The sequence below is a fragment of the Coffea arabica genome, chromosome 6c (genome assembly GCF_036785885.1).
Source record: "Coffea arabica cultivar ET-39 chromosome 6c, Coffea Arabica ET-39 HiFi, whole genome shotgun sequence".
In the NCBI taxonomy this organism is placed as follows: domain Eukaryota; kingdom Viridiplantae; phylum Streptophyta; class Magnoliopsida; order Gentianales; family Rubiaceae; genus Coffea; species Coffea arabica.
The window spans coordinates 9,895,124-9,919,018 of NC_092320.1; the positions used below are offsets into that span (position 1 = coordinate 9,895,124).

The following is a 23,895-nucleotide window of genomic DNA, read 5'->3' on the forward strand; positions in this document are numbered from 1 at the left end:
TTCTGAGCCAAGTCCAAGTCTGAAAATGGGGCCATGTCATCCCTGGCTCGGCAGACGTGTTGCAGCAGCAAATCTTCCAAAATTTTTCTGGTGCGGAAGTCCTTACCCACCGCAGCCCAAGCAAAGCAATCAAAATGGCAGCTGACGGACCACTCCCCATATACCTTTTGGGCGAGAGCTATCTTGCCAATTACACCCATTCCAAATATCCCAATTTAGAAAATCGGTCGCGTAGTTATTGAACAAAATTGCTTTTATGCTTTGCCGTGTGTATTGCTAATTTCACAAATTAAAAGTAATTATCACCCAATGGTCAAGGGTTTAATAATTAAATTATTTAGTGATCAGTTATTGACAAAAAATAATTTGATTATCAAAATATAACCTGACCAATAGTTTAGTGATCGCAGAGATTTTTGATCCATGTTTATATTGCCCAAGCTACACGATCCAAGCTGTCCAAGGCTCAATAACTGAGCCCTAACAGTTCCAAGTGAATGGCAATGCAACCGTACATCGGATCTGCATCATCAAATTCCACTTTGCCAAATAGGCAAAATTGAGTTGATCGGTTTAATAGATGCTCCAATCATTTACATTCCTTAGCTTCAGCCGAAAGGAAAAACAAAAAGCTGCACACTTGACAATGCCATATTCGATGTTTTCTTTTTTGTCTGTGAGAATGCCCGAACCAGTACATGTATAATGTACATATCTACATTGGTACAACTCGCAAAACAGACTGCAGAACGAAAAATTGACGCACGCCCTCATTATCTATATTCAACAACTACCTACTCCTAAAGAGTACCCCATACTTTGCAGTCCTGTACACTACTGGCCAGTCCATTAGATCACATTTAATGAAGGATACAAAGGCAAAAAACAATTAGAAACGGGGAAGACATATTGGGCAGCCAGCTCTGAGACACAGGTTCACGACCTCCAGAATGCATCAGGGTCATTACTGTACAATGTCCGATCTTGGACCTCAAGGTTTGCCACATGATAATTAATCAGCCGCGCCTGGAATATTTTACACAGGAGCAGTCCAGAAGGAAGCATCCACCATCCACTTTCATCCCTGCAACAGCACAACACAGGTTAAATTCTGCTAATAACACAGACATAAGCCATTCAGTTGCTGCTTGCAACTTCAGAAATAAGAGATCCTTACAGGGTAAAATTCCAGGATTGAATGTTCCAATGCTTTTTATTTGATGAGGATTGGGTCTTAAAATGGACAAATCCGCATACAAATGCAACCACCTGATATCAACCACAAAAAAGACAATAAGCATCATATTTAAGGAGCATAGACAAATGGAACCTTATCATGAAACGGCACACAAATACATTTGACACAGAAGATCTGAACTTCGACGACCTCTCCCATTATCTCAATGAACAAGAAAAAGTGAAGTGTGGATTTCTTTCAAGGATCTAGAGAGGCCAAGCTGCATGGTGTCAAGTGTAAGTTTCTTTCAGCATCCGCGACAGTAATCAATTAAGGGAAAGATCCGTATTTAAATTATGCAAGTCAAATTTAGATAAGGATTACACATACCGTGCACTTGCATAATGCTAGTGCTTAAACCTTTTCTAACTTCAGACCAGTTTAAATGTTCAAGAAAAAGATCGAAAGGACATGTATAAATAGTAGTAGTCATAGGTCTTATGAATGAATAGTTCATATGGGCGTCTTCGAGAATCGAGAGTTTCAGGAAAAATTATGGTACCTAGTTCATCAATCAACACACAGTCAAAGTGAATACAGGTCAAATAATGGAAAAAAGGCAGAGATTTTTTCTTTAGGGGAGGCAATCGGTACAATGCTACTTACAACATTTATCACTGAGGTAATATTCCATAGTGCATATCCACGCATGAAACCTGCTGAGCGCCTAGGTCCATGACTGAATAATGCATTGATTCCTGCTGGGAATGGAAGAAGAATGCCGAGAGGAAGAATAAACAAGACCAAAAAGAAGTCCAACACTGAACTGGAGTATAGCTGAAGCAAAGTAAGCAAGACTAAGCTAACATCTCCTAGAAGAAGCACTGATATTACCAAACCGACAAGATCCTGCAATAATTCAAACAAGTGAGAAAGACAGCTTTATTTATGCTCAGAGACATACATGTGCTCAGAGAGAGAGAGAGAGAGAGAGCTCCTAAGTCAGAAAAGTTTCATAAAAGATGGTTGGGCAGGTAAAAACATGCCTGATGTCCTATGGGTTTTGTATTGCGAATTATATAGTAGAAAGGAAAACTAATAGTCATCTTCTCATTAAGCATCTGAAGGTTCTTGGTGATCAAAATTTCTTCAGATATCCTTTTATGTGATATTGCAGGTTCATTGACTCTCACAAGATCCAGTGCTTTCCTCCAACGAGTGCCTGGCAAGCTGCACAGTTAAACAAAAAGGAGAAGTTAGGGACCTCAATTTCAGGTATCAATGATATTTTAATATATATATATATGAGTTTGTTACCTTGACTGTTTCTCAAGTAAGCTATGTTTATCTGGTCTATCAACTGCTGATCTTAAAGCTTCACTTTCAATAGTGCATACAAGAAGTCCAAACTGGCGATAACCAGAAGCTGAAGGTTGGAAGCAAGCCAGATCAACACGCACGCCATGGGATTTCAATGTGGGATTTGCATGTGTCTCTAGCCAACAGATAACTGGATTAAAAGTGGCCCTGAAATGACCACGGCGAACTAGACGCAAGTGGGCATTTAGACCTGCCACTAGTCGGTACCATATTGTAGGTGGAACTGACTGCAATGTGGAGCTAAGAACTGTCAGTGGGCCTTCAGCAGAACCACAAGCAGAAAAGAAAGGGATACAATTTGATTCAACAGAACCCTAGTAGCAATCATGGTAATCAGCATCTGAGAGTAACCTGGCTTATTAGGCAAGTAAGAATGTTATCACTCTGAAGAGAGAAAGGAGCCATATAAGATCCATCTCCCCCAAAAACAACAGACATTGGAAATCTCTGATGAAGACAAGGAGGGAGGTCATCCCTTTTCTCATCACCGCCAAGGAAAAAATCCACATAAGCAAGCATTACATCAGAAGTTGCAGCAACCTACAAGAGGAGAGACTGATCATCAACTCCTCAAGAAAATACATAGACTATGAGAGAGAAGAAATTTGTAAATAAAGGAAGATCAATGCTATTAAAATTAGCTTTTACGTTATTTATATTGGAAATATAGGTTTGGGAGAAAACATTGACATTTAGCCCAGCTACATTAGCGTGATCTTTTCTTATGGCACTAAAAGGCCTGTGCTTAAGTACAGAGCCAGTGACAGATTAAAAGAACTATTTGGTTGGCAAGAAAGGGGGAAGTCATTCTCAACGAAAAAAAAAAAAAGAAAGCACTATACCCCTAACCATAGAAACTGGTCGTTTTATGGTTGTACATAATTAAATGCATCAAACAGACCCAATAAGCAATTTTAAGAAAAAAAGGTATGATGCAATCAACAATGAGCTCAAGAAGCCCATTGAATTACATAATAAAACCACAAGTCTGTGTTGGACATGGTTTCTCATGAATTTTTCCTGTTGAAGCCCAAGCATCCTTAGCCAAAGTTAATTCAAAGGTGGCTGTGAAACACTTATATGGCTGTGACTACGCCATAATGCAGCATCTCGTTCCATAGCACCAAAATGGCACATTCTTGGCTGGTGCTATGCATAATGCTACCTGCTGTTCCACCATAGCAGTAGTTCCAAAACTTCCAGTTTTTATGCTTTTGCCAGACAAATATCTAGTTCTTGATCTGCTCACAGTATCAGTGATCAAGTCATAGCAAAGGATTCCAGGGTTTAAGCATTTTAAATTCTCCATTGCCGTTCTCTTACCTTTTTCACACTTCTTTCAAGACAAGGAAAATTTCTGGAGGGCAAAAAAATTTTCTGAATAACTAATAAAATTTCAATATCTCTTTCCAATAATGAAATGTGCTAAAAATCGTAATTCAACTCCTAACAACCCCACCTTTCCCAGCCGCAGCAGAATTTTCAAAGTTGGAACTCTATGAGGATACAATAACAATAGTTTTGCTTAAGAATATGATTGAAATCCTTCATCAGTAACTCCCATGTGACCCTCATCTTTGATGTACTTATTCAGGAGTGAAGGACAAACTTCCAAAATCAATGCAACTATTGTAACTAAGATCTGAAATCAATGCAAGTTCATAGACCAACAAGCTAATTTATATTCAAAAATTGTCAATGAGGAAGAAGTGGTTTTGATGAACCTTCAGTCCTTCATACAAAGCACGTGAACGGCAAGAGCGCAAGCAAGCATGATCATATTCTGATCGAACAAATTCACGTAGTTGTTGTATCTTTTTCTTCCGGCGGAACTGAAGCCATGACCAGGCAAGCGGGTACATAAAAACAGAAAAAATGCTATAAACTGAACCTTCCCACCAATGGTAATAAGCTAAACAGTTGATTTCATCCACAAATCTGTTAAAGGCATCCTCATATCTGCAAAAATAAAAGCCATAGCAGAAGGATTGAATTCATTCCAATAATTTAAAGAAACGATACATTCAGCTAGCAACTATCCACATCAGCTTCAGCAAAACTTCCAGCTTCAAAGGATTTGAGCTAAGCACAGAAAGTCGAAGAAAAAAATGTATAGCATTTATCTTCTGGGAGGAACAATGATAGAAAACTTACACAATTTCTTTTACTTCCTTAGGTGGCGAATGATGAAGATGCCAGGGTTCCCAGAAGGTGTTGGCTCCCATGAAATACATTCTGTGCACATGACTTTGTGACTCCTCAGTTCGATTGGTTTCTAAAACCTAAGACAGCAAACATTTATCATGCTTAGGATACCCAAATGATGAAGATAGCAAATTATGTACAAGTTAAGCATGAATGCAATTGAAACGGAAGAAGCATCTGAAATGAGGACAGCAATATTAAAGCAAACCCAACCTCATTCAGTGACTCTAAGAAGGGGAACGAGCGATCAATTGGTGAGGCCCGGCGAGTAGGCACACGGTCTGGTAATTCATCTGCGCAGACAAATTTCATCCTAGCTATGCTTAAAACAAGAGCTAACAGAACAAGGAGACTTAGGAGGATAAAACCGAATAACCATGGTCCACCAAAAGCATAAATCAAGTCTTCAAGGGCTGTATAACAGTTTGGCATGTGATATCTATCCGAGACACACATGTATGCGCAAGGCGTTTCAGTAGCACCTCCTGTATAAAAGTGAAAGTCATGAGAAGTATGTACAGCCATGTAAAAAAAGTAGTTCAATGAGTTCACTAATGCATATCATGTTTCAAAATTTACATCATAATACAAAAAATGTCAAAACTAAAAGACAGAATTTTAAACTATATTGTATTACACATCTTCGAGTCAACGAATGCAGACAGGCCAGGGAATCTTCAATTGAAGGAGAACAAGGGAAGAAAGGTTGCATGATTGCATTGCAAGCAAATGGAACACCAATAATAATACCTCGAACAGCAACATATGTAGCACGTCGTGGAAGCTCATGAAATGGGCATTTATGACAAAGGGCTTGATCAGATCCACTTACATTCTTGTATGTTCCAATTGGGCATTCCTGTACCATTTTAAAAATTGAAAATGCAGCTTTACAGAATAAACCAAAAGAAACACCAATACAGTAAAACTAGTTAGACCAATACAAGCATGGGCTGAAATCGAAGATCTGGAATGTCCGTCATGACTACAAGGCAAGAAATAAGTACTCAAAGATGGTGGGAAAGTTTAGGCATCAAAAAGCAACTTGATTTATGCATTAGATAAACAGCACAAGGATGATCACCTTGACAGTTTGAATGAACATGAGGAGCCATAAGATATGAAAATTAATTCCAATTGTAAGTGTCAAAAGGCTTACCAAGAATATCTAGAAAAAGTGAGTGTATTTGACAGAGCCACTCATTGAAGTTGAAAGTGTATTTCAAAGAGTTTCCTATTATAGTTGAAACTGTACTTTGTGCAGAATCCAACTTTAGGTGTTCAAAATTTCATTGTTCTCTAAGCACCCAAGAGAACCAAGTTTAGCAAAAGCAGCAACGAACCTGACAAAATATCCCATACAGCCCTTTTGGGCATGCTTTTCCACTGACTGTTCCATTTTCCCCATTTTGACCCATTCCTCGACCAAATCCTCCTCTGCAATTCCATCATCAGACATGCGCCCCGTTAGTAGCGAGCACAGTAGAAGACAAGAATTTCCTCCAGAATATTGGAAGATACACCCTTTACTCCTTTTTTTTTAACACCCAATGCCAGTTGAAAACCACATCAAAAGAATTCCCCGAACTCTGGTATTTGAAAACTTGGAAAAAAACTTAAGTTCAAAGACCTATAATCTTATGCTGAAAAGAATAGTTAAACTTGAAGTTCTTAGATTAATTTTCCGAAGGTTCAAGTTCCCTTTAGAAATCCCTCAAATCAAATTCAGGTGGAAATAACAAATCGTACTAAAAAAATCCATGGGTTAAATGTTAATAAAACAGTAATCAAAGGAGCATGAAGGGTTCAAAACAAACCCAATATTGATGGTTCCTTTTACAATAGCTGCAGGCAGATATTCATCTCCCATGGACATGTCTGACCAATGAAAGTGAACCCTTCCACCACCTCCACCACCACCATTACTACTGCCCAATCCCCCAACAACTGAAATGGCAGAGGAATCACCAAGTGCCAAATTATGAAGAAATAGAAGAATGGTTCCTCCGGATCCACCCCCACCACCTGCTTCTGAAATGGTCTCACCCTCTAGCTTTCTACTATACTTTGCCTTGTTCTCTCCATTTGCTTTAAGTGAACCATAGACAGACAAAAGTGACAACGAATGCTCCAGTGAACCCATAACTGACACGAGAAAGTGAGAATCAAACGATTATCAAGATGCGTTCAATCTAAGTAACCTGAGCATGGCATGTCAATGGCCAGAATTCTACATCAGTTTGCAAAAATAATAAAGAATATTATATGTGAATCTATAAAAAAGTGTAACTAGTGAGTGACAAAAAACCACCTGTGGTCTTCTTAACAAAACTTTTTAACTGTATAAAGTGAGGCAATACCTTGAGACATTAAGGTGGAAAAGAGAAGGATCAATGCTGAAAGGGCAATCAATCAAGTTTAACATATCACATGTAATATTCAGAACTAAACAAAAAAAAAAAAAAAAAAAAAGCAAAAAGCACTAAGCTCAGATAGAGAGAGTGAGAAGACACAACTGGACCTTCCACTAGTCCCTCTCAATTAAAAAAATGCAAATGTGAAATATTCTTTTTGACGGTCTAAATGTGTTAAAAATGCAACTGATGATGAAAAACAAACAACACTATGAAGATTCTCATCTATAATTTCAGCCACAGATCTCAGCTAGTTCTGTAACTGATAATAAGGAAGCAATAACAGCAACATTCAGATCCTAAGAAGTTCAAGCCAACAAGCAAGTTTTGAAAGCAAGTCATTGAAATTTTGATTTCCTATAATTTTTAAACCATAAACACCTGAGCCAGACGCTAAGTATGATCCTGGAATCATAATAAAGTCTTGTTCTGAAAGAACTCTGACACGACTCCAGATTTTTTTTTTTTAAAGGTAAACTACACTTTGCTCCGTCAAACTATGCTCTTATAACATGTTGTACCCTTGAAATGTCAATTGCATCAATCGCCCATCTGAGCTATTCCATACAATCAAATACCTCCAGATAATGTGGGTTGGTAACAAAGATCACGTAATCAAACATGCACCTAAAAGATATACAAGATTTCAAATGTGAAAGAGGCGTTGCCTGTTAGGAATATTCTTGATCAAATTGTAAAGTACAAGTAAAACTAGTTTGACTCAGTTTAACCATTTAAGGAGGCAACTGATGTAATAAATCGTTTAAACAAGCAAATTGAGATAAGGTCATTTTTCCAGTGGTTCAGTGCAATCTACAATTCTAAATATATTCTTCAAAATTTATTTCTTTCAAAAAGCTTACCAATGATACCACCACCAGCAGCTGCATCAGGTAAACTATCATTTCCACTTCCACTACCAAGTTGACAAGGCAAATCAGCATCACCATAAACACTACCACCAGCAATGTAACTGCCATCATAGAATGTATCCCCACCCCTACCACCATGTCCTGCTCCACTACTTAGACCACTGGGCAAAACTTCACCTCTTCCCAAGCCACCAATACAGCCTGCATATTCCAATCAAGGGAACATGCTTCATACAATTCCACGATAAATCACTTGCAGCTTGTTTCAAGAATCTTGTAATTTCATTAGAGAAAAAATGAAGAAATTGAAGCAGAGACAGTAACAAAAAATAAAGTGAGAGACTGGCAGACAAGGCATACCCAGCCCAGATGCACTTATTTCTCCGGAGGGTTTTACAACTACTGTTCTGACCCAGTGAAAGTGAATAATGGATCCTTCTACAAGGCCTTCAACAATTACATCTTCGACACGACATATCTGCACAAGCAACTTACTATGAACTTTAGTCTAAAAATATGCAAAAAGCTTAAAAGTCGCAACACCTCCCTAGACCAAGCAAATCGAATCTTCAAACTAATGTATAGAAAAGGCTTCACTCAGGCGCAAGTTAATAAGGCTCCCTGGGAGACCCTTTGCTCTTCAATCTTTCATGAGTCTTACCCAAGGCTCAGTCTCATTAAAATAATATTTCTCTACTTCTAAATATACTCTGGTTTTGAGTGTTGAATCTTTTGAATACCTGAAGAGTGAAGGACAATGAAGCATTCACATTGCAATCCTCAGGTGGATGAAGCAATTCCACAGGGCAATCCCGTAGATGACACTGAAGGTTTGAAGCCCTGAAAACAAGGAATTAACAAGCATCTCAAACCATTACAGAAAAGTTGCAGATGAGAAGAGAAAAATATAAAAGGAGAAGAGGGGGAGGAGCCACAGAAAGAGAGGTCAAGTACAATGAAATCTGCACTTACATATAACTTTTACTTGCATTTTGCATGGGCCCTCTTAGAACAGATCCAGGCCCAACCTTCACATGATAAGAGAGAGACTTACATAAGGCTACGTCCCACAAATGATATTCCACAGCATCACATTCTAAATTAAGAAACTAGAATAATGCCGATATAAGCAGCATGGACACATTTCATACCTCGTAAATGCCTAAAATGACCTATGGATTGGAGAACATCATCACAAGGTACATCATTTGTCAACAAATAATAGGCACAAAGGAAAACATGGAGTCTTTACAATAGTTTAGACACATGCTACTAATGATTGATACCACAATCCTATAAAGAGATAACAGAGATGTCCTGATCTCCTACTCCTTCCTAAACTTAAATTCCACTCAACATTTCAACATTTTTCAGCTCTGAGGCTTTTTCAAGAACACAAGACAAGCAAGAAAAACTATAAGGTCCAATCATGATTGACTATGTCCATTTTAACTTCACCCAGTCTTACATTAGGTCCTCCCATACTACCGTTTGCAAATTTCTCATTATTTTAAATCCTTTGGAGAAGAAGTTTTAAGTTTCCTTTTATAAAATATTGCTCTTAGCAATCTAGACAAACAAACTACAAGTAATTATCTCAATTTTAAGTATTGTACACCTGGGAGAGTTGTATTATGGGAAGAACATGATTTGGAATCCAAGGTGGACATACCATGTCTTTCCCACTTTGCATATAACAGCAATGCCAGTTCAAACTGGGATAGAACACATGGCAATTAACTAATCCAGCATATAATTACTTTTTAGTGATTTCTTCCCTTCAACTCTTCCCCTACGTAAATGTTTCAGTTTTTCAGTAACCCTCAAACTCCAATTATTATTCGCAATCCGACAGCCACTTTATTTTTGGAAAAAGCTGTCTTGTTAGAAGAGGAAAAGGTAACTCATATGGTGAACTGAAAACATACAAACAACCTATTTGTGGAAGGAAAGAATAGAAACATTAAGTTATTAATAAGATAGCACGCCTAGAAAGCAATAGTTGATATTAAGTTCTTAAAAAGACAGCATACTTAGAAAGCAATACTTGACAAGGCAGAATACAAGTTCCATAGATAAGGTACAGGGCCTAACCAATTCAACCAGTCACTGGGCCATATAGCGTAGGATTGGACGGACAGTAAAATGAGGTTTTTAGTGTAAAAAGCTAAATTAGGAATAGTAAATGTTTCACCAAAATTTTATCTTTGGGCCTCAAGGTTCAAAGTAAAGCGTGATATTATCTGTTTATATTTCTAAGATTATAAATGCCCGGAGATTATGGGGCTGAGAATTGGCAAGGAGTAGGACCAAAGCAGTGGCTACTACAAGAATGGAAGGTTTCTTAGCTTTCACTTATCCCAAGAATTTGAACTAATGAACGCATTGAAAATTGCTTTTATTTTATTTGTTTGACATCACAGAAAAAACTAGTTAGTTATTGAGGTCCAAATAAAGCAGGAACTAATTAAATCTAACCAAACTGAACTCTCAAATAGGTTAAACTAAGAAGACATAAAAGATGAATCAAGCTGTGCTTCTAATCTGCAAAAAACAGAATCTCTATGGAATTGGTTTCCACAACTTGAAGAAAAAAATTTCTGTCCAGCCAATAGAAAAATGCCAACAGATTAGCTACAGGAAAAACCAAGAAGTGTGCAAATGTAGTTCTACTGATTTAAATTTATTAAAAAAAAAAACTGCATAGTAACAACATTTTGGGAACTAAAGTTCAAAGACCTATCAACAAGTGGAAGCAAGTGTCAGCAATCACAAAGGTATGTTTGAAAACCCTTTTCAACAGCATGAGAATCGCTCATCCATAAACTACAACAAGCCTCAACAGATATGCTTTTTGCCCATTTAGAAAACTTCAAATTGCATCACTTTCCACAAAAAGAATAAAAAGCAGAAAGCAAAGATCTTGGGTCAAATGCAGGACAAAACATCTTCCAACAAAAGCCAGTTCTTCAAAAACAATGTACCCAATGCTTAGGTTATATATGAGGACATGTCGATATTAAAAGCTCAAAATTATTTTATGTGCGCTTTATGTAAAAATAATCTCTGAAACCAAAATCGGTGAAGTATCCTGAGTTCCAAAAAAAGGACAGATAGCTTATGACAAAATAAGAGAAAAATTTTCCACAAAAGGACACGTCACTTATGACAAAATAAGTGAAAATCTTCCAAAAAAGGACATGTCACTTATGACAAAATAAGAGAAAATCAAATATAAACAAGAATTTTTTGATTGGTCAGTTAACCCTCATGGCATGTTCAGAATTTGCTTATTTCAAAATGTTGAAGTGTGAAAGGTGCATATATAGAGAGCCAGTAGTCAAATTAAACATTAATCTGGCAGATAGTTAGAAACTGATGAAAAATAATAGCAGCTCAGATTAATTAAATTAAACACTGTTTGAATACATTTTCTGGACGAATACTCATGGGGGTTAGTCAATATGCAAACTTGAATAGGAAAAGAAATATGATCAAGAGAATGTTCATAATCAAAAATTGCTAAAAGCAAATTAAACCATGCTGCTATAAACACAGGAGACTAGCTTAGTTACAGCCTCCCAGAAGAATGCAATAATTATCAAGATCCTTACACTTATGCTGTAAAACAGTGACAAAACCAAGTGCTGGGCTTCAATAAGATCTCCTGGTCCAGTTAAGTTCAATGAACCCTGTCCATGGACTCCCAAATTTGCATTCGAATGTATCATAGATGATCCCTGGTAGTTAATAAGTTTTATCGAACACAAGAAATTAAAGGTGAATGTAAACAATTTTTTATTTAAGGTGAAAATTAAAAAATTAAATAAAAAATTGGTAGAAATTTACCTTAAGTACCACCAAATTGCTGGCTTCAAGCAAAGATGTTGCAACAATTGCATCTCCATCACCATTTATAAGCATTTTGGAGTTCAACATCAAGTAAATTTTGACAGACATTCGCAATGCCCCATAGATCTATGAGTAACCAAAAATGAAAGTGAAGGACAAGAAATAGGGCTTAAGAAAAATTTACAAAATACACCTAAAAAGGATAAATAACAAATCACCTATAATTGCTGTAAAATGGTAATATATATTAAGGAAGAGCACACATGTCCAACCATTAACAGTGTACTAAGCAGTTCTACGTTGCAGAATTATTCAGAATGATTAGTTAGGACAGAATGGTAAAATGGTGCAAGAACACAAAGCAACAACACCATGAACTTGAAGATATTCAGCATGACTCTTATTGCATGAAAACAAAGTGCCATTTTTCACCAAGTGTACATGCATCGGGTGTGCCCGTGATCACTGTTTTGCATAATCCATATACATAGACAACCACAACATAGAGATTTCTATAAAAGTCATTAAGTTGCCTGAACTGGCAACATAAATGACGGAGCTTTTCCATCTGACTGCAACTATTGAGCATGAACTAAGATGATTCTTCACTCGGGACCCTAAATACAAAAGAATTTCAAAAAAGATTCTTGCAAAATACTAAACTTCTCTCTAACTTCTAAGGAAGAAAAGGCAGAAAAGATAATCATGTTATATGCCACAAGCTCTGACAACTGCATTGAGATTATGCATGCAAGTAGATATTATGAGGTGTCTAAATTAGATTAATGACCATAGTTTATTTTTTGTCAGGACTCCAAATCTTTCAGGCATAAAAATAGTACTGAAGTCATAGAGTTAAAAAAGAGGTACAATCACACTGCATTGTCAATTGAAATAGCAATTACTTCTACTCAACCTGAGGAAGAAAATCTCTGCAAAATTAAGTGATCCCCGTAACTGGGACCTTGACACTTCACTTAATAATAAACTCCAATTTTGGCTGAAAGAATGACGTATTTGTATTTACAAGCACTGACCTAGTAGTCATCTGAGACCTCAACCGAAATGAACTATAAAATTTATGCTTCAAAGAAGAAAATAATGATATCACTTGCCTTAATCACCGAGTCACTCATCAAAAGTTCTTCTGCCATCAACTCAAACTCTGATAAGGCATAATGTACAAGTCCAAAGGTTAAAGCTGCGCCACATGACAAACTAAGTTGTCCTTGAACCTATACAAAGCATGCAGTCTTAAACAATGTGAATGCAAGTAAATGGTTTTAAGTAAAGTCAACACTTATGAGCAAATAAATCAAGAAAAACCACAATGAATAAGTTGTTACTCCAAAAAAGAAATTTCACAGATTCGTCTCACTACTTAAGGTCCAAAAGACTAAGTTTGGCCAGATGATCATTTTGATTTAAACAATGTCATATTTTCACTCAATGGTCTCAATTCTCACTTATTGACCAACCAACCTGATCTCTGATCACCTCAAAGATAACCTACTCTGAAGCGCCCAGCTCACACTCAAATCCACAATTTGACAAGAGTTTGAGGCATTTTGTGGCATGTTGGTGTTTGGATGTCTGAGCGGCAATGTTTTTGTATTAGCATTCATGGAGTGCCACCATGCCAATTGATGAATAACACAAATGGCATGTGTTGCCCCTTCAAGGTGCATTTTAGTGTGCTTTAGCTGCTTTTCAGAAAATTTTCTGTTTTATTTAACATATAGGCAAATGGAAAGGCTGCTAAGTGATGACAAAGGAATTCTCCGGATTTAAACTAGTGCAATTCCAGTTACTACAATTCCAGGCACTAGAATTGATGAAATTAGATATGAAAAGTCAAAGAGTTAACTCAATATCCTACTTTAAATCACTTCTCTTCTCCACATCACTGCCACTCAAATTACAAAGGCGGGGCAATGGCTGAAAAAGCAACTAACGTTTCATGCTCTGGCATTGTCTAGTGACAATTTTAGCCTTTGATGTACATTGCCCAAATGATTTTCTAAGCAATCAGAATTCACCCTGGCAGCTTTGGATTATAGGAAAAGGCTACATAATCCAGACAGAAAGATGCTTGTTGGAAGTCAATGTGGTGATCAATGGCTGATGGAACTTTTCCTGCAGCCTGAGAACGCTGAAAAGATGGATTTCTGGAAAGAGAAAGCGGGAGGATGAAGAAAAAGAATGTATCAAAGAAAGGAAAAGGCAAAAATAGAATAACTTCAAAGAACCACAAAGGACTCTGAAAAAGTACATATGTCATTTTACCAGTTAGTTAATTCAAAAAGTTTAACAGTTCACTATACCAGAAAATCTAATGGTTTTCCATTTGCATATTTAACAAGAGTGTAAAAGGTGCACTTTTGAACCATAAGATGGCAAAGTTTACAATCCTTAACAACAACAGCAACAACAAGAAGGATGTGCAAAAGACAGCAAAACAAAAAATAGAAGCACTTAAAAAAAATTCAAAGGCCTCATAAAAAGTTCAAAGGCACATTTGCCATCTAACCTGTTAGTTTTCATTTGAAAACTTTGACAATCAACTTTACTAGAAAATCTAACGATGTGTGGTTGGTGTAATGGACAAGTGCGTAAAAGGTACACTTGTTTCAACCATAAGGTGACCATGGTTTAGGATCCTTTGCTACAGGGGCGAAAATAAAATTTTATGCAAAAGAAATAAAGCAGGATTATATTAATAGGACAATTTATGGCAATTCGTTCCATTGACAACTGATAGGTACAAGGATCCTTTTCTTCTTTGGGGTTCAGGGTGCAGAAGATGATGAAAGAAAAGAGAATTTCTTTTTTTTTTCCTTTTCCTTTTCCGCCAGACGGAATAAATGAGGATAGATAAAAAATAGAACAGAAGGAAAAGAAAGTAAAACGAAATACAACTTAATTAAGAGTAAATTCTAGGCACAACTGTTCTTTGACTCCAGAACTGGAATAGCATTATTAACAGACATTATTATTCACTATCTTATACCATTTGACACTAAAATGTAATAAGTGCCTCCAAAAACCACAACTTTGTGCTCCAAATTTTGTCCTTAGATTAAGGTAACCTACCATGTCTAGTGTACTCTCATAAACCTACTATGTCTGGCATACTCTCATGAACTTAAAGAGAAAGAAATTTCCCCAAAAATTTTAGCAAACTGCAAACCACAAAAAGTTTTTCATTCAACAGATTACTCTTACCAAATAATCTGCAACTATATAAACAAACCCTAAAGGTGTACATATGCATCATGATTGCTCTAAGCATTTACATTCAGTATTGATATTTTAATTATTAACTTGCAGCTCCAACTAGAATAAGTTTGGCTCATGAAGTCTCAAAAATAATGACCCACGCAAAAAGGAATGAGGATACATCCCTGAATCAACTACACATATGCATCAAATAATAATTCACTATGGGAAAGAATGCAAATAACAGGAAAGAGATTATAAGGCAAACGAATTATTGACTACTCAATGACCTGTACACGACTCCAAAGCAAAGGAACTGTAGCCCGAGCGCGATTCAGAATATAAACATTTGTCCAAAGTGGCTGATTTGGAAATGCTAAAAGAAGCGTGTCAGTATCCGTTGACATATTTTGATTGTTGATCATTAGTCTTCGAGGGACAGCATCATAAAATGTCCCAGCAGCGCCAGCGTTTGTTGGACAGCCAAAACTTCTTCCCCCTGCAAAAATGAGTGAATTGTGACAAAATTATTCAGGTTTAAGTATCAACCTTGCTCTATGAAGCATTTTTAGTAAGTAAACATGCAATGCATGAATTGCTAAGGTTGATGACAAAGACTTTTTGCATGCAACACATTCAGGGAGAATTGATTACTAGCAGAAAATTAAAAAATTTTAAAAAGAAAAAAGGAAGTTACGTCACTCACTGCACTAAAATAGACAGGTCTAAGCAGGGAGCTTACTGAAGAAGAGATGTAATGAAATAATCTATGCATGATACAGCCCTTAAAGAAGGAAACGAATTTATATAGCCAAATGGTGTCTTTGCCAACACACAGATACACACAATAAAACATCTTTGGACTTATTGGTAGATTATGGTCTAGTACAAGTACGCGTGAAAACCAAAGAAACAATCATTAAGTATGTAACGCACTTAAGATATCAGATATCCTATTTAACACAGAGAGACTTATGGAAAAGGTAAAAAGTAATAATAACAAAGATACCCCACTTAACCAACAGTGCTTGTTCATGGTTTCATAATTTTGTATTAATCTTTTCAACAAGCTTATCTGATTATCAGGAAATACTCATTATATGCTCCACTAAAACAAATTATCTAATCACGTCATGCTCTCAACTGAAATCTCTGTTGTTATTCCACTTCCATTGTACTTGTCCAACTATGCCATGTATTGAAATCCTAATATGCTTGATGCATCTCTATAATAGCACAAGGTAAGTTGAGATGGCTTGATGTCCCAAAAATCAGGAATGAGTAACCAGAACAACCAAGATAAATTAGGTTAAGATAATTGGGAAGCATTCAACAGTAGTTAATGAATGCAATTATAAGACAACTCATGAATACCTAATGATGGTAGGAAAATTGTAAGGAAGATCGGAAGGAAATGATAACCTGCAGTTTAAACTTGCACGCAGGATGAAGCTGAATGCAAAAATACTTACGTATAGAAAGTTAGCATAAGGCTTCATCAAAGCATGTTGAGAATGTATGTGTATACCCAAAGAGAGTCGAAGACAGATAAATTGAAGATCCAACTTTTCGTTCATGGTAAGACAAACTTCCATGAAGCAGAGAAATATAAGAAGTGGATCAAATGATATGTCAGGAGAATTTTACATTTCCCTTTGTATGTAATCATGGATCAGGAGAAGGAAAGAAGTAAATATCATAGGGCTGCAAAGAACAATCAAAAGAAAACAATTTGGCAATAAATAGACTAGTGTAAGGAACGACTAAAAGAAAAAGTCATCAGATGAGCAGAAAAACGTTCAGATACGTTTGTCCCTGATTCCCAAGTCTAAAGTAGATGTTTGACAACCATTTTGACCCATAACCTGGTGGGGATTAAAAACAGCTACTATAAGAAAGATATCCCGCTCAATCTAACCATAGATTGCCCCAGTAAGCAATTATGTATAGGTACAGATGTTAAACGAATAGCAAAAACAACCAAATAGTATTAACACCTACCGTGAACCAGCAATGTAGGGTCATCATGCCGGCTAAAAGCATTGACGGAAACTCTTCCCCCTCCTCCCCCAGCAAATCCATTACCTCCAGAAGCACTTATTCTTCCACTTCCTGACCTGCTCTTCACGGTATACAGTTAGAATCATAATATGTTCCAAGCAACCATGTCCACAACCAAATTTAAATCATGCTCAAACTACAAAAACAAATGGCTAGGGAGTTCCAATCCTTGAAGTAGTCAGACTGTGACAACAATGAAGTTTAAGAACTCAATAAACCTAATTCACCATGAGGGTTGTCAAATTCAGGCTCTAGAGCCAGCTTTTGCATATTGACCAAAATTTTACTAGAAAATTGTGCAGTTGAATGTTTTCAAGCTAGATTTTCAGTACTGAAGTGGCCAGGCGAACCAACTTGGGTCACTCATCTCAGTGACCCTACCAAGTGGAACCATATTGGAGTGATCCATATGTAGATAACTTGGCAAGATTTCACCATGATAGCCCTCCCATCTGTAACTAATGCTACCCAACACATTACAAATTTGCAAATGATACAAATATTTGCCCTTTCTTGTTCTCGGACTTTTCTCTAAACAAAAATGTTGACTACTACTCCAAGTATCAAGATGAACCTACTTAGACGTGGCAAGTGCTAAGGTAAGGGGAAGTGTAACACCCCCCCCCCCCCAACAACAACAAAAATCCAACACCTTCCATGTACAAAAAAGTGGAGAAGAATTACATTAGTCAACACCCAAAAAATGATATTGGGGGTACAGAAAAGGAAGAAGAATTACGTTACATTTTCCGAGTCTTGACGTAAATGCTGCCACCAGAACCTCCTCCTCCTTTAGTCCCACCATCCCCTCCATCCGCTAATAGAACTCCGCTAACATCCACACTATCCTTCACTTGTATCCAAATCCTCCCTCCACCTTTCCCTCCGTAATCATCCTCCTTACTAGTAGTACCTCCTTTACTCCCATAACTCCACGGCTCCATCAACCAGTCCCACCCATACGCATCCCCTCCCCATACATCCTCAGGTAACTTCTTATTATCCATCACACAACTTGCTCCTCTCCCTCCATATCCCCCACCGGCACCCTGAGCCTCAGTCGGAGTCCCTGTGATTATGGATGGCTCACCTCCCAATGCGGTTGAATTAATCACCGATCCAGTAAATAAAGTAGCATTTCCGGCCTCAATATAAACGGAACCAGCTACAATCTTAGCGCTAGGGTTTAATCTAAATTCTCCGGTTATATTAACGACAATCGAGCAACCTGAGCTGGGGCAAGCTAGAACTACCCCTTGAAGAATGAATAAATTGCCATCTCCAGGAACATAAATATCATTGGTGAAGTTCAAGCTATAATTAAGCTGGCAGGTGGTGTTGAGTGAGCCGATACCTTTAAGATCTTCGCATGATAGCGGGGGAGGGTGAGGCGGTGCAGGCGGCGTCGGTGGGGAATAATCGCGGTGAAATAAGTCGGAGGCTGTGTCGTAATCGATAATCGAGAAATCGGAGGGAGAAGCGGACGCGGGAGGAAAGCTAGGGTTCAAAATTGTAAGGTGAAAAGTTAGGAGAAATGTTAAACGGCGAAAAAATGGCGGCGGCATTTCGAACAATCGTCGGAAAACTAGAAGGTGCATAAAAGAGAGGTACGATGCGCATGAACGTTATGCATGTATTTTATATGCATGCAGCTTTATGAAGCAGCGGTATGTCTATAGAAAATCGTCTCTGGGATTGAGAGGGGGTGGATGAATGTTGAATGGTGGTGGTGGAGAAAGACGAATGGCAGAGAAAGGACGATGGGTGGAGAGAAGGCGACGAGTTCGGAATCGGTGGACACAGCAGAGAGAGGCTTCGAAAGAGGTCATGCTTGTGCGCTTCGCTTGATTTCTTTTGGATTCCTGCAGCTTGCCCAGTCGGAGTAAAACCGACCCGCTTCCACTGTTTGGATTGTTTGCGGGGAATTGCGGCCCAGTTTGCCATGGATCTTACCACATTTCCACTGCTCCATTTACTCACAAGTTTGGGGCGGGAACGATCGCATTCTAAAATCTGAACTGTGCCCTCGATTTGATTTTTTTTTCTTTTTCTTTTTCCTCTTCAGTAGAAGATTCCAAACCCTACGAGGGAAAGTTTGAGAGTGAGATCATGCATAATTGCATTTGATTAATGTTTTTACTAATTAAGTCAGTTGTATGCTTGTGTTTGTGAAGGCATGTGTAATTGCCACTAATAATTGCATCGCAAGTCATAACATCTATGTTAGTATCAGTTTTTTTGCATGTAATGTAGACAACGATACAATAAACATAGACGCATAAACAGCAAAAGTAGATATTAAGACATTTAAAAAAAAAATAACAAATTTTACAATCGATTAAAATTTATGCTTAAAACTCAATTCCAACGATCAAATGTCAAAGTATTTATTTCATATCATGAAATGTTCTCTCTATTGCCAAACTGTGATCGTAAAGAATCTCAATCAAGATTTTTAAATAAGTTGTACGGTTTTGTGACAATGATCTATAAAATTAATATTTTTGAATTTAAAGAACGTATATCATTTGCAGCAAAAAGGAAAGTCAGATTGTCAGGATTAAAAATTATGTAGTATTAACCGTTTGGATTAGCTGTTTTTGAGGGGTGTTTTTGAAAAATTTTATTGTAACAGGCAGAGTTTGTTTTTAAAGTATATTTTGGGATTTGGGATATTTAAAAGTAGAAGAGTTTCTAGAATATATTTTGAGATATTTTTTAAAATCTTAAACTAATTTTTAGATTACCTTTTAAAAATTTCTTATTGTATTTAAAAAACTAATTTTTGAAAAACACTAACAAAAGGAACAAACTAAAAGTTGCGACTATTATACAACCCACACAATGACAAGTTTCCCCTGTAGCTAGCTTTAGATTGCCTTCCCATTTGCCCTTTGCATATTTTAAATAAATGAAGTAGGTAATCATGCATGTTATCATAATTTACTTGACTTTTAAACTCTTATCAATAATGGCTGGTCTTGATGAATGAAGCTTTTATTAAAAAATGCTGTTGGAGCTTTAATAAGAATAAAAAAGCTAAAATTGTAAATGCTTCGATTTCATTAATGGTACGGTGGAAAAAATACAATAAAGCGAGTTGTACACAAATTTTCAAATGAATGGTAAAATAATCTGAGAAGGCTTCTGCACATCTTCTCGATACAGAATCCATCATCCAATCTCCTGCTTCCACTGTTTTTCTTGCAGTTGATATCCTACATCTCGATCTGTTCACCACCTGAGTTTTGCTGGGAAGTACTGCACCCGATCAAAAGTTTCGATGTTAAATGCAAGCAAAACACAGAAACTGCTATATTTGATAGCTTCAGCTGAAGAAACTGTTGTTTTATCAGGCACCCACCTTTTCAATGAGGGAGAGGTAATATGGCTTCACCTTTTCGACATCAATCCGGACTTTGCTTTTGCTGTAAAGGTCATATTTGCTGCACAAAACATAGTACCAGATGGGGTTAATTATGATTTTGTCGTACGAAAGAAATCAAGATCCCATTGTGTTGTATAGAGAGGAAAAGGGGAAATTTACTTGAAAACTTTGAGCCACCTCAAGCTCTCATGATCCTCCTCATTCATCAAGTGCGTGTATGCTCCTGCCCTGTGCAGTGCTGCAGAACATTCACAGCTCAATGAAGAAACAAAACCGAACCTCCTCCATCGATCTAACCACCCTACCTAACTAAGAAAATGTGTAGAATTTTCAGTGTAAATTGAAAAAAGACTGCTTACGGTAAAAAGAGTGATAGCGGATAGTAAAAAGAGCTGCCGGCGGCAATGTTGTTCCGTTTTCCTTAGCGACCTGCATATACATATATATATTCATAAATAAATAAATAAGAACTTCGTTAACCATAAGATGCCAAAGAAAATAAACCAAGAAAAAGGTCTCGAGCTCCGAAGATGCATGATTTCATCAAGCATACCAAATACATGTAATCATCGTGGCCCCAAGACATAACCACGTTTTCCAATCCACATCCCTCTTCATAAATCCCGTTCTTGGTGCTGTAGGAAGGGTTGCTGTGATCGGGATTGTCCTTGAAATACTGCAAAAAATTAGAAAAAAAAAAGTGATTATTTTCCATTTGTTTGTGATCCAATTCATAAGTTACCTAACAATAAATGGCACGGCATGGCAGGTTCAGTTTTAGAAGAGCACCTTGTGGTGGACGATGGATTCATCGAAAGCACAACCAAGAGGAAACGTGTCACCTGAAAAGTGTTGAAGGCAAATGTACTTAGAGCACTGTGCTTATAGAAATTTTACAGCTGAAAAGTATAAATGGTAACGCTGATGATTATTATTCAGATTCAGACGGCACTCACCAACAACAGCCCACTGCGGGAGCTCTCCAAAGGTGGGATGCAGAAGAACTTTTCCAAGATCTGTTGTTGTCGAAGGGAAACCACAAAAAAAAAAAAAAAAAAAAACCTTAATTATAGATTTTGCAATAGTAAGATGGAGATCAAGAGAAATTGTAGTGAATAAGTCAATGATAAAGCATCGCAGTGTATCATTTGAGAGCAGGATCCGAATGTAATAAGTAGGCAGATTATATACCGTGAATGAGTCCCGTCAAATGCAACCAATCCTCATTAGGGTAATCTTTTCTGATAGCCTCCGCAGTCTGCAGCAAATGTTCAATTTGGGGCTCATCCAAATCAGGATCGCTGTCATCAACAACATCATTGAGAAGTTCACAGCACTCCCATATGCTCATTTCTGCTTTATCCAACTTCGCATACCCTTCCCTCATCCTCTTCACCTGCCCCATTTCCATGCAGACTTATTACTACTACTAATCTTCCCTTCATAATAAATAATAATAATACCTGAAAATCTCATCCTCTGAACTCGATCTCCTACGTACATTAGTTATTAATAATCCCGACTTGATTTTCACTTCGTGGATTATTGACAGTATACGCGGAATAGTACTATTAATGCTTACAAAGTCGTAGGTCTGGTTTATGTGGTTGACGCGGTAGAATTCCTCCACGGTCTTCTGCCTTTCACTTTCTGCATTATAGTCCCTGCAAACATATCGGCATGCCACAAAATTAAATTTGTGTTTTGATTAAAAAAAAAAAAATTTTTTTTTTTTTTTGAATATATGTGATCCAGACTCCAGAGAGGAGCAGTTGTTTTAGTCTCCAGAGAAAACAATAATATCAAGAAGCAAATTTATACTGTGATCTTCGAGGTACAAACAACACCGACTGACGCTGCAAGTACAAACCTAAAGGAGTGACCAAAGGAGTTGATTTCTGGAGCTTCAAATCCGTCTGAGGTCGTTTTGGGCATAACGAATCCTCCATCCAATACAAGTTCATTAATGGTGTCGTGAGGGATATTCTTTTCACCCACTGGGAAACCTGCTGGTTTTAATTATTTAAGGATGAGAAAGGCAAATGCAAGCGGTACAATTAATTAATAGGCCTCCAATGGCATGAAGGATTATTGAGAAAGCACAGGAAATCAAGAATTAGACGGAACAACCCGGAAAAAAAAGAAAGAAAGAAAGAACGAAATACCGAGGTCAGGCTGCTGCTCAATGAGGATCGTCATATTCCCACGAACAGTTGAGTAATATGAGCACAATCACAAGAAAAAGAGAACAAAAGAGTGAAGAATGGAAATCACTGGGATGCATGATGAGGGCGGAGAAATGAACGTATTTATACAGTCGGACAAAAAAAATGTCCTTGCTTGGGAATTGGAGTGTTTGGAGTCCTTAACTGAAAAACCACTCGGAGTCCTTGACTGGAAATTTTTGTTGTTCCAGCTATTTTATTAGGCTTCTATCCCGCCAAATCGGGCAAACTTCTGGTGCAACCTGACCTCGTTTATCTTGAAGAGAAAACAAACGGAGGATGAGTCAGGGATACGTGGATATTAAATCTAATCTGCTGCAAATACGGGGCCGAGTGACGCGGAACCCAGTCATCTCCTACGATGTTTGGACTTGTTTTTTTGGTGGGAACGGCGACCGTTCGTCCGACTGAGCTGGGAAATTGCAACTTGGTGTCATCTACATCATCATTTTGACCCCAAAGTACGCGTTATCGACGTCCACAAACTCGACACGTCATCGCTCGGCTGATACAAAAGTCAATCCGTCCAGCAAATTGCATTATTCAATTCAGCCGGCCTGCACCCAGCGTCCTAATTTTAATAACCGACACACAACTGTACCTTGATGATTCACAAAGTTACCAAACAAAAAAAAAAAGGCTATGAATTAAGAAGCAATAACTTGCTTCAAAAAAAAAAAAAAGAAGCAATAAATATAGGTTGAGGAACCCTTAATTAAAAATATTCCATATGCAAACCATTATTGACACTTAGATAATTTGATTTTGGTTTTTTTAAAACTCTTCCCTTAATAGCTTTATAACATGTAATAATAAACATTAATTATATAGCATCATTTACTGAGAATTTGCTCGTGCTGTAATAATTATATTAGTATATTACTCCATATACAGAAAATTTTGTAATAACGCATTTCTACATGGAGCAATTTAATTGACTCCCAATGACTATAAAAACCAACAACTTATTTTGATTATATATTATCGCAACTCACAGATTTTCATTTTTTTTTTCTCACCTAAAAGAGCAGCACAGGTTTTCCCAATTAACTGGTTCAATCATCATCAAATGGAAGGGGGATAATGCTTCATTCTTCGTCGA

At 37.3% G+C, this 23,895-nt stretch overlaps 2 protein-coding genes across 2 annotated transcripts; both read right to left on the reverse strand.

Moving 5' to 3' along the window:
- Window positions 1-640: 640 nt before the first annotated feature.
- LOC140008434 (uncharacterized) lies at window positions 641-19,013 on the reverse strand. The gene is made up of 22 exons (XM_072052737.1): window positions 17,925-19,013; window positions 17,121-17,236; window positions 15,410-15,618; window positions 13,016-13,135; window positions 11,898-12,026; window positions 11,663-11,788; window positions 9,021-9,076; window positions 8,789-8,888; window positions 8,409-8,526; window positions 8,040-8,249; window positions 6,580-6,907; window positions 6,106-6,199; window positions 5,513-5,621; window positions 4,976-5,247; window positions 4,712-4,839; window positions 4,282-4,516; window positions 2,909-3,097; window positions 2,495-2,784; window positions 2,224-2,407; window positions 1,844-2,086; window positions 1,178-1,269; window positions 641-1,084 (listed from the first exon to the last, which is right to left on the reverse strand). The coding sequence occupies exons 1-22, from the start codon at window positions 18,776-18,778 to the stop codon at window positions 937-939; spliced, it is 4,350 nt and encodes a 1,449-aa protein (XP_071908838.1). The 5' UTR covers window positions 18,779-19,013; the 3' UTR covers window positions 641-936.
- Window positions 19,014-20,220: 1,207 nt separating this feature from the next.
- On the reverse strand, window positions 20,221-22,904 carry LOC113692327 (inositol oxygenase 1). The gene is made up of 11 exons (XM_027210719.2): window positions 22,734-22,904; window positions 22,439-22,574; window positions 22,151-22,232; window positions 21,760-21,964; window positions 21,525-21,584; window positions 21,358-21,410; window positions 21,122-21,244; window positions 20,928-20,997; window positions 20,728-20,806; window positions 20,545-20,626; window positions 20,221-20,441 (listed from the first exon to the last, which is right to left on the reverse strand). The coding sequence occupies exons 1-11, from the start codon at window positions 22,765-22,767 to the stop codon at window positions 20,415-20,417; spliced, it is 951 nt and encodes a 316-aa protein (XP_027066520.1). The 5' UTR covers window positions 22,768-22,904; the 3' UTR covers window positions 20,221-20,414.
- Between the last annotated feature and the right edge of the window lie 991 nt (window positions 22,905-23,895).

What these genes read in the sequence shown, in the direction of transcription:
- LOC140008434 (XM_072052737.1), bottom strand. Translation starts at nt 18,778, where the DNA reads ATGCACCTTCTAGTTTTCCGACGATTGTTCGAAATGCCGCCGCCATTT. An exon ending in GCAATTTGGTGGTACTTAAG is followed by an intron (nt 11,789 to 11,897) that starts GTAAATTTCTAC and finishes ATTAACTACCAG; the next exon opens with GGATCATCTATGATACATTC. An exon ending in AATGCAAGTAAAAGTTATAT is followed by an intron (nt 8,889 to 9,020) that starts GTAAGTGCAGAT and finishes CCTTGTTTTCAG; the next exon opens with GGCTTCAAACCTTCAGTGTC.
- LOC113692327 (XM_027210719.2), bottom strand. Translation starts at nt 22,767, where the DNA reads ATGACGATCCTCATTGAGCAGCAGCCTGACCTCG. An exon ending in TTTGACGGGACTCATTCACG is followed by an intron (nt 21,585 to 21,759) that starts GTATATAATCTG and finishes CGACAACAACAG; the next exon opens with ATCTTGGAAAAGTTCTTCTG. An exon ending in CCGCTATCACTCTTTTTACC is followed by an intron (nt 20,807 to 20,927) that starts GTAAGCAGTCTT and finishes AATGTTCTGCAG; the next exon opens with CACTGCACAGGGCAGGAGCA.